General features: G+C 44.7%; 2 protein-coding genes and 1 non-coding gene across 7 annotated transcripts in view; 2 read left to right on the forward strand and 1 right to left on the reverse strand.

Annotated features, from left to right (window-relative positions):
* Positions 1-7,677: 7,677 nt before the first annotated feature.
* La (La autoantigen-like) lies at positions 7,678-10,478 on the forward strand. Of its 2 annotated transcripts, none has more exons than XR_849874.3 (8): positions 7,678-8,103; positions 8,254-8,607; positions 8,733-8,875; positions 8,963-9,044; positions 9,147-9,401; positions 9,554-9,689; positions 9,909-10,049; positions 10,363-10,478. XR_849874.3 is itself a non-coding variant. In XM_011143340.3 (8 exons), exons 1-8 carry the CDS (start codon positions 7,864-7,866, stop codon positions 10,392-10,394), a joined length of 1,311 nt encoding a protein of 436 aa, XP_011141642.1. In that variant the 5' UTR covers positions 7,678-7,863; the 3' UTR covers positions 10,395-10,478. The 2 variants fall into 2 exon arrangements, 1 of the variants encoding a protein (XP_011141642.1); XM_011143340.3 differs by having other exon boundaries at positions 9,909-9,977.
* On the forward strand, positions 9,742-9,839 carry LOC112590478 (small nucleolar RNA U6-53/MBII-28). Its single transcript, XR_003114234.1, has one exon. It is a non-coding gene; the product is annotated as a small nucleolar RNA U6-53/MBII-28 (small nucleolar RNA).
* A 1,121-nt stretch (positions 10,479-11,599) lies between the features above and the next one.
* Positions 11,600-16,256, reverse strand: part of NLG-5 (neuroligin 5) — a 42,060-nt gene continuing 37,403 nt past the window's right edge. For all 4 annotated transcript variants that reach the window (XM_025307148.1, XM_011143348.2, XM_025307146.1 and 1 more), the window contains exons 7-9: positions 15,794-16,067; positions 15,084-15,230; positions 11,600-14,308 (exon numbers count right to left, since the gene is read on the reverse strand). In XM_025307148.1, coding sequence (XP_025162933.1) covers positions 13,650-14,308; positions 15,084-15,230; positions 15,794-16,067 — 1,080 coding nt within the window. In that variant the 3' untranslated portion in view covers positions 11,600-13,649. The remainder of the gene's footprint in view (positions 14,309-15,083; positions 15,231-15,793; positions 16,068-16,256) is intronic.

Genomic DNA, 16,256 nt, shown 5'->3' on the forward strand with positions numbered 1-16,256 from the left:
GGGGGGTGCGCGCCGGCCGTGAGTCACCGGGCCATTAAGCATTGTGCAGGTTCACGATATCGATGACTTACATCTCGTACGTTGCATTACGGCCAAAGTATCCGGCGCTCACTTCCGGCCCGCACGCGGCTTCTGCACGTGAAGACACGTGGCGCGTATCTGAGCGTTCGCCTGCGCACATGCGTGCCGAAAAGTGCGTATTTGCGTTAGCTCTCGCGGCAGAAGGACGGCGGAGGGCCAGGCGACAACAGTCCTGTTCCGCCCGTGATCTTTTATTCCCGCTACGCGGGGAAATCGCGTCGCTCGCGATCGCGCGGAAATTCGATCGCCGGCGGAACAGCGAGGCGCTGGACGATTCGACTGGCGCATTCGAAGGCACGATTTCGTTGCACACGCACGCACGATTCGGCGAATTAACCCTCTTGCGGTACTATTTATTGGCAGAAAAATCAGTATCAAAATGGTTAAATTCTTTCTGCGGAGGAAAATATTTACTCTCGTGTTTTATAATAGTTTTCGAACGTGCTGATTTAAAACTTGAGGTTGTTGTTGCAAGATTCAAAATGGCGGACCAAAAATGGCGGACACGAGGGTAGTGAATCTTACTCCGAGTCAGACTCGGGTCTAACCGTAAGCCGGTTAACCCACTTGCATCCGCAAGCGGAATAATCCGCACATAGGACTGGTTTTTCCAATTCCTTGGTACATTGACTGATAGTTAAATCATATTGTATCTAATTATCATGTTAAGTCTCTCTTAATTAAATTATCCATTAAATCATATCATACGTCTATCTTTGTCTAAATTGAAGGCAAAACAAGGACAAAATATATGATTTAACTGTCAAGTTAACTTACCAAGAAGTTGTAACAACCGGCAGCAACTATGATCGTCACTTATCACCAGTCGCGGAATATTCCGCGAGCCACGACACATTTACTTATATACCAACCGCGGAATAATACATTCACGACGACGTTCAGCTTTCGCCAATGATGTGCGGTGATGCGCGGTGATACAGGCCGACCATCACTTGAACGTCTCCGATTTCTGAAGCTAGCTGCGTATTCAGAGCTATGATGCAAATGGGTTAAGGTCCTTCAGACCTTTGCACGATAGGCGCTAGGCGAGAATTATGCGCTCGATTCTGCCGTTTCGCGATATCAGAATTTCGATCGGCTGGCTGCCGGCGGCGCGCGTCTGGCGTCTCTCACGAGAGACGGTGCTGCGCGCCTGGTACTTTCTATCGGCAAATATTTATTCATAATTTCGTTTCAATCATGCACATATACCGGCGCGCCAATGTCGAGTGGATTTCGCCGCTGGTCAGTCCATCTTCTGGACAAACAACGGGCGGGGGTGTGGGGGTAAAGACACCTCCGCTCTGACGATGTATAGACCCCCCTCGCGCTCCTTTTCTCCCTCCTGCCCTGCTGCCGACGTGCGTAAAACAAACACGCGTAAAATTACGTATTCGTACGGCTCTCGTGCCGGCTTCGCCGCGAACGAACGAACGGACGAACGAAACGACCGACCGAACGATCGCTCGCTCGCTCTGGATATGAGCCGACTGTGCGCTCTTAGAAAAACACGAAACGCGATTACCGCGCCCTGCCGGGGGCGGCAAGGGGCGGCTGGTCCATCGCGATATATAGATACGTTTGCCGGGTCGTGGCCTGCCATGATCGCAGCGCAGTGATATTAGGATTTCCGCTCTTCCCCATGCGATTATTTATCGAGCTGGAATGATAGAAGAAAGTCGTACATGTGTGTGTGTGTGTGTGTGTGTGTTTGTATGTGTACGCGTACATCCTCCCGCACGCTCACAATCATGCACGACGTACGTACACGGTATCGGCCAAAGTTCTCTTCATGTTTCCCCTTGCAATTATTTATCGAGGCGGAACGGTGGAAGGAAATTCTACACGAGCGCGCGCAGCCTTTATTTCTCCCGATAGCGTTTTCACGCTAGCTTACTCGGGATCTCTTCATTCCGCGATGCGATCCTTCCTGCGATGCGATTGCGCTGCGATGAGAGACGACGAACGACGCGGAGGTGTGTATCTCGATATGAATGATTATTTTTTCTTTCTTTTTGTCGTGTCTCATCGGTCGCGCATCGACTTTCCAGCTCGTGTCTCTCTCTCTCTCTCTCTCTCTCGAGTTTATCGTTCGCGAGTTTTCTCGATGATGAATCGCGCGCCGATGAACCCGCATCTCTTTCCTGCGTTCAAAGACAGCAATCCTGCGAGCGTCCCGCGGAAATGCCAGGCAGGACAGGCGGGATCCTCCTGGCGGGATGTTCGACAGGATGTTCGTGCGAGCCTTTTCTCTGCTGCTGCAGGCCACAAGTTGCGTCTCGCGGAGCGCTTTCCCGGCTGGACGAAAGTTAACGACTTGTCGATTAAAGCAATGGTCACTCACTCCCCCGATCGAACGGCAACTTGACCAGCACCGACAGTTGGCATCGCGACACAATCGTCCGATAATTGGCAGACATTGTCCTGCCTTCGGCGCGGGCACACGCGCGCGCGTGTGCATCCTACCACCGAGCGATGAGTATGCAGGCTCTTCGCTTTACGTTTGCTTTACGATTTGTTGGCCGCCGCGATCGTGACGCGGCTGATCGGAAATATGAATTTATCACCGATCGTGTTACGATGACGGCCGGAGAGAAAGTGAGAAAGGCGATATCGATTATGACGCGTTGCATTATTCGCGACTCGGCCCTCTGTTTGCCCTCGTAAATCTGCTCCGACGATTGAATATCGCGTTTTGGCCCACCAAACGCACGCACGCACGCAATGTCGCTGCGTAACACTGAGCGGACTCGGGCCGAAATTTTAGTCCCACATTAATCCTGCAAGTTCCGTCGACTTTGAGAAGCTAACTGCAGGAATCTACACTAGGAGAAATGTATTGTTGCGTGAACCAAAATTTTGTTGTAACAACAAAATAATTTGGTTAAAATATGCCCAACAAAACTGTTCAGTTCCTGTAAACAAATATCTCGTTTGATTACGGTTTGTTCGTATAATGTAATACTTTTGTTATATAGCAACCAACAAGCTTTAACTATATGAATTTTGTTAAAAATACTATAATTTACTTAATATATAAAATCTAAATTTTAGTGCACAGAAAGACAAAATAGTATTCATTCGGCATCATTTTAGTTTATGTAAAATAATATTTCGTTATTATGTCATTTTTGTAGATAAAATAACTAAAATGCTTAATTTTTATATATGAAGTCTAAGAACAAAATCATTTGGTCCAGAGAACAAAGCAGAAAAATATATTTAGTTGAGATAACTAATTATTCTGTTATATAAAACAAGATATTGCTATTAAAAAATGCCTCAACTAAACAGTTTTGTTAGAGATACTAAATTTTTTTTCCTAGTGTAGCCTGACGAAAGATGGAGAGAAGATTTACTTAAGAATCATTTAATATTCGATAATCAATTCGATATTCTGCGTTGAGTCTTTGTTTTCGATTCTAACAACAATATATTAATTAATTCCAAACAATATATTAATTATGTAACTGCAGGTAGAATAAGGTGAACGTCTCAAGTATCCGACCACTTTGAAAAAAAATATTTACTATTTATTTTAACAACAATGAATGAAAGTAATAATTATTGTAAAAAGAAAACTCAGATATTTGACGATTAGTTGGAAAAAAAATATACCCAATTTGATACTTTTGTGTTGAAATAAAAATTAATTAAATAAGTATGCACCTATGGTTTGGCAAAATAATGGTCAATCGTTAATAAATTCATTAAGAGATAGCATCTATATTTATATTATTTCCCGTTAGCACATATTAATTTTCTAATTGCAGTCAGACACACTGGGATAAATATATTCGAACATTGAGCCATAATCGATTTCAACTGTCCGGTCACTGGTATATTAATGCGCTTCATTACTTATGTAAATATTTTATTGATAATAGATATATACATTGGTTTAAATCATTTTTCTTTACTTAAGGGAATCTTAAGTTTTCGAATAAATGCAAATATTTCAAATCAAAACTATTCTTAATATTATATATTGTATTTTTTGTCACGACCTATGCTTAAACATCCGGTTACTGGAAAATTTACCTTATCGACGGATAAATAAACCACCAAATTTTCTTCTCTCGCAGTCCTGTCATTCGACTAAACTTAAAATTTCAAGTGGAATTCAAGGACTCAACAAGCGGTGAAGAGGTAAGTGCAAACTTTGTCGTCGACGAATGACACATGTGAAGATACACTGATAGAAAAATATAGTTGAATTAACTATAATTTCACTATATTTTATAGTTCATTTTGGCGTCAACCATATTTTTATAGTTCGTGGAACCTGCAAAATATAGTCGAATAAACACAAATATGTAGTCAATGATTGTCTTAAATAGTTGTTTAGTTACTTTTACCACATATATGCTAATTTCTCATTCACAAATATAGTGAGATTTAATATTCATATAGTTACATCTGTCATCATTTAGCAAATATTCTGGTAATATTGACTATATAAAAGAGTTACTTTACCTACCATTTTATGGATTTGTATCCATACAATAATTTTAGTTTAACTTACTATAATTCTTAGTGAAAATATTATACTATGTTTGGTTATACTATGTCTATATCGTAATTATTACCGATATTATGGTAATACTTACGATAAATATGATATTTCGGACTATAATTTAGTTACTGTATCATTATAGTTCCAAATATCATAATACTTTTCTCTCAGTGTACGATACTCGCTTTGCCAAAGAATTCTCGTCGCAATTAATTCGTCTGGTCACGTTGTACCGTGAGCGTAGCGCGTATAATGAAATTGCGCAACACTGGTTGAACATTTTTGTCTCCCAATTAGGACTGTGCGGGCTGTCGAGATTTCCCCGATTCCGCCGAATCACGATTTCCCGCACCATCTGTGTTCTCTCTCTCTCTCTCTCTCTCTCTCTCTCTCTTTCTCTCTCGGTGCGGCTCCCTTTCAAGAACTGGTCCGGCTAGCGGTAAGTCACGTCCGCGCTCGGCATCGAATCGAATTAATCAGATCGGATTATCGCGTTATTGACTTTGCGACGAAACTCCGAAGCCAGAACGCGACGTGTCTCTTATTTTCTTTTCCACGCGATCACAATGAGGTGAGTCGGAGCTTTTTGCAAATTTTATCCGCACTCCTCGCTTTCTCCCCGGGCTATTACTGCAAAATTTACCAAAAATTGCAACACGTCTTTTCGTCTCGACGAGTCACGCGATTTTCGTCTCGAGTGAGACAATGTATCTCTTCAGACAGACTAAGAAGAAAAAAAGTTCGTCGAGGTAAAAGTGCCGCAATTTTCAATCATCCGACTGCACCCGCGCGAGTACTCCGCGCGTCGACGCGTCATCGAAGCAACCCCGACGTTAGACGGGAATTTTTTTCGTTTTCTTTTTTTTTCTAGCGACGCAATAAAGACACCGCGGTCGATTTGCGGCAATTGCCGAACTCCCACCGTAACGACACGCCGAGCGATTCTCGCGCGAGGACAAAAAAGCGCGCGTTTGGGGAAAATGTCGCGCGACGGCCGAGCGGTGCGGATTGAATTTAAATGCGCGTCGGCACCCTCTGGAAATTACATCCCCATTTGAAAGTCGCCAGCCCCCAATCGTCACGACGATTCGCTGCGGTCCGAGGCGACTCAATTGCCGAGTTACAAGTGCGGTGTCGTATATTAAACAATTTTTTCGACCGTGGTTTTAAAAGGTGACAGCTGCCAGTCCGATTTGACAGACCGAGACGGCAACGCGCGCGAATCGAACGGACACGAGCGGTTCATTAGGACGAAGGACCTTCCCTGCATATCCTTTTTTTTCTCTTCTCCGGACCGTCACAATGAGTTATTATTTGACACGCGTATCGAACGCTTCACGTTTGTAGAAACGACGGTGGAAATAACGTTTCGCTCTGCCTCGCGGACACTTTGAGCGCGGATTTTCTCAAGGTTCGCGCATTTCCGTTCTCGCGATCCGAATGTTATCGGCTGTCGCATCGATCCTCGATGACGTGGGGCATCGGTGCACCGCTGTGGCAATCAAGCGTGCAGAGGCCGCGTCGTCTCGCGGGAGTTCGCAGGCGATCGATCATGGCTACGAATTTTACAATATCACGCGGCGCCGCGCGAATTAGGATACATGATCGATGACTTTCCAATCGTCGCGCCGCATTGTTCGCTGGCAGAAAGGCTCCTCGCGGCTTCGTTACTTTCTCTCGTGCGCCCCTTTAATTTCTCCACCGGTTACAGCGACATCGGATGTAAATTTTCAATGTGAAAATTTTACAAGAAGACGCGGGTAAAAGTTATTTTTCATCCGACTCGATAAAATAATTTGTTGCACTTTGAGGACTCACTTTCCTCGATTATGACAAACAGCCAAAATTCAACGACTTGTAACTCGAAAACGAGAAACTAAATGGTTCATGAAGCATTTTACAACTTGAACTTTTCAATTTCCCAATTTAACGTTGAGTATAAAATATAATCATTTTTAAAAATTCATGTTGTTATAGAAATGTAAGTTGTACTTCATAAATCAACGCCAAATTCTTAATGATATTTATCGATTTGTACTGTATACACTAAATTTTGCACACAAGTGCTGTTTATGTCATTCAAAACATGAAATTGTTCCTTTAATTTGTGTGCATATAAATTGCAGTGCGATTTTTTTTCACTGTGTTATACAACATTTTTTGTTTAATTCGATATATTCTTTTGAAACATGACAGCGAAACATGACATTAATGTTATTAAAAGCTGGATACTTTAAGCTATAAAATGTTTTTGAAACTGTCTCGATAACGTCTTTTTTGACAAAATTACAAGTCGTTGAGTTTTGCTCATTTTGCATGATAACGTCCAATATCTGCCATTGACTATTTAAGAATTACGATATCGAGGAAAGTAGCGGCTCGTAACGGAGATTTCTGAACTAAATGTCGACATCATCGAGACTCGAACCATTTTTAGCCAAAACTCAAACCATGTTTTGTTTACTTAAACCGTACGACCAACCGTTTTTACTGAGATACCGTTAGATGGTGCCAAGATTAGATCAAGTACACATTTGATAATTAATTTCGAAGGAAATCAGCCATCGCTCGATATCTAATATTTTCAGTCCTATTTATATTTCTCCATTTATTCGTTAGGTATCAGGATTTCAACAATGCATCAAAATTGAAATTTACTTAGGAAGGTTGATTGATCACAGTAGTTAAGTTATTTCCGATTTTGATGTAACTAACGGCCAATGGTGGGAAAGTGGATAGGCTGGATGCGCATGCGTTAAGGTAGTATGTAGAACAAGTAAAATGAGGTGTCATTACCAAGGGCCCTATTGTATAAATATATATTTTTGGAAAATTAGAAAATATATACATATATATGTATATAATAATCTAGTATACTTACCTATAGTTAAATATCTATACTTAAATTTATGCCTATACTTAATTAAATACTTGCCTCGTCGTTTGTCTACCGGCTGTATCTCGCGTAAACTAATATTTTATTAGATTTGCACGTGCATTACATATGTATATATTTATATGTACGATACTGGAATCCCCATTTGTCCGACGCGCATGCGCGCCCAGCCTATTCACTTTTTCATTACTGCCGAGGGCACGTGTGTGTAACGCGATCATTTCGTCGCCTGATGCTCATATTGCGCATTGGTGGAACGTGAATATTTGCGCGTAGATACTTGAAACGTACTAGGAATTATTGATTTTAAACGTCGCTGCTTCTTGTAGATATTGCTTCGTGTAGATATTTTCAGTTGAATATCACAAACATGGAAAACGGTCAGAAGGAAACGAAAACCGAGGGCACAAATAGCGTCGCTGAAGAGGCCGTTGACGAAGTTACCGCTGATAAGGTTAAGAACGCTACGCCGATTGCCGGCGATTCGAAAGACGCAAAAGAAGAGACCGATATAAAAGAAGCAGATAATGTAAAAGAGAACGACATGAAAGAGGAAGAATCCGCAGAAATTTCCGCAGAAATTTCGCAGAAGATAAAGGAACAAGTAGAGGTATCGCGTTTTGTTCTTACGGCCGAATGATTTGATCACGTGTCTTCCGAATTCAATTCTTGAGTTTTTACTTACGCGGAAATAATTCCATTAGCAACTAACGAGAATTTCTAGTTTTCTAATTTTAACTTTTTGTGTGTTTCTTGGCAGTATTACTTTGGCAATGTGAATATGCAAAAGGACAAGTTTCTTATAGAGCAAACAAAGCTAGACGATGGCTGGATCCCAATGACTATCATGTTGAACTTTAAACAGCTAACAAATCTTAGCAAAAGTGTCGATGTAATACTGAAAGCTCTGGAAGATAGTGATCTTATGGATATATCTGAAGATAGAAAGAAGATTCGGCGTTCACCTAAACATCCACTACCAGAATATAACGAAGAGTATAGGAAAGCCCAAGAGGCTAAGACAGTTTATGTTAAGGGATTCCCACAAACAAATATGAATATTGAAAAGTTGAAAACATTCTTTGCCCCATATAAACCATTTGAGACAATTGTGGTAAGTGTATTTGTTTTACTGTATGATTATATGTTAAGCATTACGTTATATATATATTAAGTTATATATATATATATATGTATATATATTTCATATCTAAGCATTGAATATCTCATTTCCTATAGATGAGAAAATACCAAGATAAAGAAAAAAATCTGAAGTTTAAAGGATCCATTTTTGTACAATTTCAAACTTTAGATGTTGCTAAAGCTTTCATGACTGTTGAATCCGTGAAGTATAATGATGTTGAATTAATAAGAAAATGGGCGTAAGTAATATTGATTGATACGCAATTAATTACCCTATATACGTCTGTAATTAGATTAATTTTATGACTTTAATGCAACTGTTGTAGTGCGGATTACGCAGTGGAGAAGGCACAGGAAAAGGAGGAACGTAGAAGGAAAAAAACAGATAATAAGTCCAAGAAAGGAAGTGTAAGTACAAAACTTCAGTTTTCAGAAAAATATATCAATGCCAATAGGACAGATTGACATGTTATCATTATCAGAATAATATGTTTGATGTACTTCCCTCAGGCGGAACAGGAAGACAAAGATGAAGAAACAGATTCAACACCCGCTGTGACAGAAATTAAATTGCCAAGAGGTTCAGTTATTTATTTCTCTGGTGTTTCTAAAACTTGTATCAGAGAAGATGTCAAAGAACGTTTAGAAGAACTGAATGCTGAGGTCGCGTATATTGACTTCCAAAGGGGCAATACGGAAGGATGGATCCGTCTCCAGGGAGAAAATGCTGCTAAGCCTGTGTTGGAAAAAATGGATGATAACAAAGTGAGAAACATTTGTAAAATACTTAAGGTTGACTAACGTGACTGTCGATTAGCTAAGAATATTTTTATAACCTATTTGAGACACCATCAAAGTTATCGTACGTGTGTTATGATATATTAAGATAATTGAGCCGATATGTTTTGTGTTTGAAGGTGACAATTAACAACTCGGAGGTCACTTGCAGAATACTCGAGGGCGAAGAAGAAGAAAAGTACCTCATTAAAGTGACTGAGGAGATGACGGCTGCGAAAAACAAGCACAATAAAGGAAAACGTAGCGGTAAAAAAGGTAAGTTCGTTTCAATTTTGAAAATATAATTATATTGATCACTGTATACATTATATAATGATGAGTTTAGCCATGCTAATACCGAGAAATCATATATATGGTGGTCATATATCTGGATTTCAATGAGTTAAATTTGATGTACTGAATTCCATATATACGATAGTAATGTTAAAGTTCGTTCGAAAAAGATGCAGTCATTAACAAACGTTGTATTCGAAGGTCGTAACGCGCGAGGTGGAAAGAAGAGGGGCAACAGTCCTGTTCGCGATGCAGCTCCTGCTAAGAAGGGTAAGATCGCCGAGTAAGATTGCGAGGTCTCCGCGAGGACTCTCCGTGGGGACTTCGAAACTAATGATACTTGTAAGCAAAATATTAAATCACAATATGTATATTTTCAATTATATGACCATATATAATTTAGAAGTGAGAGAAAGTAATACATAGATCGTACGTAGTACGATGATTAATGAACAGGAGACGGATTTTTGTTAAATACTGATATCTCTCTGTTATACCTCATTGACATGTTGTGCGATACTTCTGTATTATATATATATGTATATGTTTATATATTATACATACATATATTATACATACATTTACTTGGAAAAATATAATTTTGTCTACATTTGTTATATATACATGATTCCACTGATCACTCGATGTCCTTCAGCATCGAGCAAATCAACGAGGCCCGCTCCATGATGATCTGACGAGAACCTGAGGAGAATAAACGACATTATTCAAACGACGTGATAAAAAGCGTTATTAATAAAAGCATAAAAGGCATTTATATTTTATAAATGGGCATTTATTGTTGTACAGTGAAATTTACAAATTGGTTGTCTAAACTAACACGTATTTAAATTTCACTGTCGTCACATACGTGCGCCGATAATCTCCGTTCACGCAAGTATCACAACGTGCCGTCGCGAGCGATTACCATGAAAAAATTACACGTGATGACGTACGCACTTAAAGCTATCGAAGTCGACAGTATTTCATTTTACGATTCCTTACGCGACACACCGAGTCTGTGCATATTAACGCTACTGTGGTAACTTACAGCTTTTACAGCCCGCTTAATTGTATTAGTACATATGTATAATCTCTCTCGTGCGTCTCCGAGTCGTACATGATAATCGGTGAAACGGATCTTATTACTTCAGACAGTCTTGATCGTCGAAAATTCTTCATATCTCCGAGACTGCGATATTCACTTTTATACATTTCAGGTCTGGTAAGAAAAGGTCTCGAAGGTTTTCACGTGAGATAAACACTAACGGTCGCCATAAAATCGCCGTTATTGTTATCACGTTATTATTATTGTTGTCGCAATGGATCCCGGGACCGCGAGATTGCCGTAAGCAATCGCGAGAATTGAAATATAAACGGGTTATTACAAAGAGTCTCTCCTTTTGGCAATGTTTGTTTCTTCGCGAAGGATCCATCTCGCGTGTCTCGTGATCTCCCGCTCTTTCCGCGTCTCATTGCGCATGACCCTGCCTCGCGCTCGATACTATCGCGATATGTCGCAGCCCCGCGATATCCCAAAGAGCGCGTTTCAAGATTTAGCCGCGCGCAACACGACTCCTCGAGGTTCAATATCCGGTGAGCAGTTTGGCGGGAACGTGCGATGCCGGGTCATGAATATTAATTCGGGATTAAGGAGCGCTATACAAAGACAAAATGTACCTTCGCAAACATGAGTGTGTGATCACACCTTAGGATACTTGGTCGTGGAAGAGTGAGTGAATGAGAGTGAGAGAGAGAGAGAGAGAGAGAGAGAGAGAGAGGAAGAAAGAGAAAGAGAGTGTGTGTGTGTGTCACTATAGCCGCGAGTCTTTTTGACGGCTTTAATTCTACTTGAAGGGAGAAATTACATTCTCGGATTTTTATCGTTACGCATGTTTTTTTTTTCTTTGAGCAGATATTTGATCGTAGGCGGTGACTCGTCGGTGTATCGCACACGAGCAGACAAGAGTTCAAGCAGACAGTGTCCAGGGTGAAAATCTCCCACTCTGATAGCCTCGAGCTCAGTCCAAGCTCGCTCGTCGATATACCCACGAGTCTTGACTCTTACACGAGAGGGTAACTTCGACGAGAAATTCCAAATTCCGCCGCGGTGTTCACGAGGCCGGAGCGACCTCGTGCGAAAGAAGTAATTCGGTCATGTCTCGAGCAGCGATGGACACACACTGCGCGTTGACGTGCTCTCGCGCCTCTTTCTGGATACCGACGTCTCGACGATACTCGCGTCGAGTCTCGTGCGTACGAATTCGCGTGCCAACGTGAAGAATATATGCGCGCACAGGATACCGCCAGTCGGAAGCTCGGGGCTCGTAGGTGAGAAGCTTTCACGAGTGAGAGATCATCGTCACAGAGCGGAGCTTTCCGGTCGCCGGCTCATCACCGTCGGACTACCGCCTACGAGAAGAACACTTGAAGACGGAACACTCAAGCGGAGGTCGGATTCGGTGCTCTCGAGGGTCGCCGCGCCACCATGTTCGAGTCACGGTGCATTCCCACCTCGGCTTCACGTCGCATAGCGCAATCTCTGCGAGAGCTTCGGGCCGGGTGAGCTTCGAAGGAATGCGAGCGTTATCAAGCCACCGGCCGATCTTCGATCGGAAATACGCGGATACTTCGAAAGTTGCAGCCTCGGGCACAGTCACACACGCTCGCTTGTGTGTCGCAATCTCAGGGCGGGCGCAAGTGGCAAGTGGCACTTGCGGGGGGGAGAGAGAGAGAGGGGGGGAGAGCTCCCTCTCTTTGGTGCTTCGGGCGCTATCGTTTCGTTCGAATATCGGGCCACTTATCGCGACGATCCGTTTGATCCGTTTCCGTCGAGTGTCTCTTCCTTCCGATCGATGCTTCGCAAAGCGCCGCTGAGATGCTTCGTGACTGTACGTGTGCGTGTATATGTGTATGTACATTAGCCCGGTATTTCCCCGATCGTTTCCGAGAATCTTCGCGTCTCGTCGGAGCCGTTGTTAATTACACAGCGCTTAGCTGGCCGACCCGACGGTATTCTTACGTGGACGCAGTCGCGTCGGCCGGGATATGCTCGAATCCGATCCGAGACCTCTTGCGCGAATTCCCATTCATGTGCCGCGCTCTCTCGTCCCGGTAATTCCCCGCCTTTCTTCGTGTCTTTCGAAGACGTCGATGCGTTCTTCTCTTTTCCTCTTTCTCTTTATGTCGCTGCAATAATACTTAAGGCCACCTATTTCCCGCTGTCCTCCGAAAAGGGAATCGCGACTTACGTAGAGTCGCGACAAATGAAACGGCTGAGAGACGTCGCATCGATACCTTCGAATACCTCTTGCAACAATGATCCCTGGGAGAAAAGGGAGGCGTTTCGAGCTTTCTACAGCGTATTTCACTAAGTCCCCCCCCCCTCCCCTCCCCCCTCGCGAGAGAGAGCTACGTCCTCCAACGATATCCCATCTTCTTAAGAGTAGCGACTACGTACACAATCCACGTCTTTATCAGCGGTAACGATCACGTGCATCCTTACATTTCTACAGGTAGAAAGAATCATCCACAATGTCCCTTAAGTAGTTAACGGTCGGCCGCGCTAAGCCGGCCCGCTAATGGCAGTTCGGTCGGGTTTAGTGGCGCCACGGCGAGCCACGTGGGAGAAAACGCTCTCGCTAATGATCATGATCGGTCATTGCATCGAAATGTGGCAATATCCCGTCATCATTAGCCGCGCGCGTCAGTCTCCAATTTGCGCCTCGAGTGCTCAGCATTGCCGGTCTATATTGGTGTGACACACGCGCGGCGCGGAATCGTATGCCACCGTGAGACCAGAATTCTCGCCGGCCGACTCGCGTGATCGCGCGATCGACAACTGAGAGTTCCGAGTTGCGATCAGAATCTGGACTCGGCGGTGGCCTCCACGAAAGTCACCCGCTTTGTCCGCGAATTGTTGCCCTCTGGGGGCAACCCCTAATGCTATACGGATATCTCTTGTATCTGCACGCGCTTCTTGATGGTGTTGGTGCCGCCGGAGGTGGTGCTGAGCGAGCTGGTGGTGCGGGCCGGCGGTTTCGGCGGGATGGGATCCTTGTGGATGGTGTTGCTGCTCCCGTGGCTGGGTCGCGGCTCTTTCCGCGACTGCTCGCCGTTGTCCAGCGGATCCTGGGCGAGCTGTTGCTGCTGGTGCTGCTGCTCCTGGATCGACGGGCTCCTGGCCAAGGTCGTGTACGACGGCGGGGGCTCGTGAGCGGGTCGCGGGTTCTCCGAGGATTTGATGGACGTCCTGGTGGTAAGCGGCAACGATTCCTGGCCGTTGGGTCTGCAGTCCATGGTGGCGCGCTTCTTGTCGCGATCCCGCTGGTAATAAATGCCGGCGAAGATCAGCATGTTGAGCACCAGGAGGATGCAGCCGACGCCCACGGTGATGGCCAGGGCGGTGGTCGTGCTGTAGTAGTGGCGCGACGCCAACCGCTGCAGCAGCTCGGCGTCGTCCTCGGAGTCGTCCAAGATCGGCGTGATGTCCTCGGCGAGGCCGTCGTCGCCCGTCGACGTGCTGCAGGCGGTGGTCGAGGACGCGCTCGTCCGAGTCGTGCCTGTCAGCGGCAGCGGCGTGTACCATTCGTCTCGCACCGGGCCTGAACAATCACGGTAACGGCAGTGAGAGATTAATTAATTAATTTATTAGCGCACGTTCCCCCCACCGCCGCCCGGGAACGTGCCGATGATTCGTCGGTGAGGTCAGTCGTCACGCGCGATGATTTAATGGCCAATTTAACGGTGCCCGCGCGATCTTTTGCATCGTGCGTTTTGCCGGTTCGCATTTCGTCGACGAGAAAAATTTCACCGCGAACGTATTTTCACGGTGAGACTCGGCGCGCAGCTCGTTGGTCAACGTGTTAATTATGCGATACGCGTTAGCTCTTTGATCTCTAATTTCCCAGAGCGGTGCGACGTGTATCCGATGGTAATCGACTAACCGGTTGATTTTTCACGAGAAGCTTTTTGCTCTTGGAATGCGCATTTTTTCTCATTTGGAAATTATTCTGTAATATTTAGCCCCTTCCGTGGCACGGTTAAACATTCAGTGAATTTCTATATTTTGACCTCAAATTCGGCTTCAGCGACCGAAAGAACTGAAGTATACAAATTATTGAAGAAATCCGCCCCGTCATTTTTTGTGGGGCGGTTTCAGTGCGTTTGACTGAATTTTGCTCTGCCACGGAAGGGGTTAATCAAGTAAAAGAGACGACTTTCCGCCGCGTTGCGTTTCCTACAAATTATTTCATGTCTCATTAGAACCAAGGTCAAAGGTGCATTGCAAATGTGATGGCGGGCTCAAAGGGTTAATTGTACGCGAGAGAATCGGCGCGCGTTTATTCGATTCTTCTCGCCCGAGAGCGAGGCAATTACCTGCGTAATAGTGGTCGCCGCGTTCCCTGAAGTGGTGATGCCGCATGGAGACGTCGTCGTCGCCGGGACGATGTAGCTGCGGTATCAGATTCAACCACACTGCCATTTTGTGACCGCGATAATGGCTCTTCATCTTGGGCTTCAGTGCTGAAAACGAGCGCGCGACGATAAAGGCGCGGACACAATCGTGTATTAATTAATCGCGTAGGTGTGTTTGGGCGGTCGCGAATCGCGTCACGAGGCGACGCGGACGCTAATTGCCGAATTAATCGGCGCTTATCGAGCGCATCGAGGCATTTCGCTTCGCGCTTCCGCTTATGCGCGACGGATAATCCTAACGCGCGTCGTCATCCGCGAGTGCGAGGAAAATGAGATCTCGTGTTGCGCACAATTAAAGTTTCGAGAAAAAAAAACTTTGGAAGAGTGTCAAAGTGAGGAAGAGCGGACGGGAGTTCCAGAATAAACACAATTTAACTTGCGAGATAACTTTGAGGGAATTTTAAAAAGTCGCGATATTCTCTCTCTCTCTCTCTCTCTTTCTGGGGGAGGGAGAGAGAGAGAGAGAGAGAGAGAGAGAGTAATAGAGGGAGGGAGGACAAGGAAATAGACCGCGGTGATTTCGCTCGCGGAAAATTTAATTTGTCGGGAAAAAATGGGGGAAGGGGAGAGGGCCATCCATTGTTAGCCCATTGTTAGTTGTTTCGACATACCTATCGTGAGGTACTGCTGCGAGCCTGTCTCGTATTGTTCCCATGTGAGACCGCGGAATCGCGTCTTCTCCTTCGGTGTGCCGTAGTCGACCGACTCGATCTTGTGCGGCTCGTTCGGATTGCCCGTCTTGGCGAAATTGGTGAAGAAGGTGAGGACGGCCTCCGCAACGCCCTGGTCTTGTCGGGAATAATTCCGCGGGAAGAAAGCCCCGCCTGCCACCAACGGCAGCCCGAAAATGTACGGTATGTCCTCGCCACGCACGCTCCCCAGCCGCTGCAATGAGATTTTCCGCTCGGGGACTCGGCGATCTATCGTTCCTTAATTGACGACAAGGGAGAACAGGAGAGGAAGGGAGGGAGGAGGAATTTCGATTCGGGAAATGGCCAAATCGCTTGATACCCCCGCGATCGGGCGCAATTCGCGTAACTTGCAATTTATCGTAATGTTAATTACGACCGATAA

Source organism: Harpegnathos saltator, unplaced genomic scaffold (genome assembly GCF_003227715.2).
Source record: "Harpegnathos saltator strain DR-91 unplaced genomic scaffold, Hsal_v8.6 scaffold830, whole genome shotgun sequence".
Lineage (NCBI taxonomy): Eukaryota > Metazoa > Arthropoda > Insecta > Hymenoptera > Formicidae > Harpegnathos > Harpegnathos saltator.

Coding starts and splice junctions, on each gene's coding strand:
- La (XM_011143340.3), top strand. CDS start 7,864: ATGGAAAACGGTCAGAAGGAAACGAAAACCGAGGGCACAAATAGCGTC. Junction 8,608..8,732: donor AACCATTTGAGACAATTGTG/GTAAGTGTATTT, acceptor CATTTCCTATAG/ATGAGAAAATACCAAGATAA. Junction 9,402..9,553: donor AAAAAATGGATGATAACAAA/GTGAGAAACATT, acceptor TTGTGTTTGAAG/GTGACAATTAACAACTCGGA.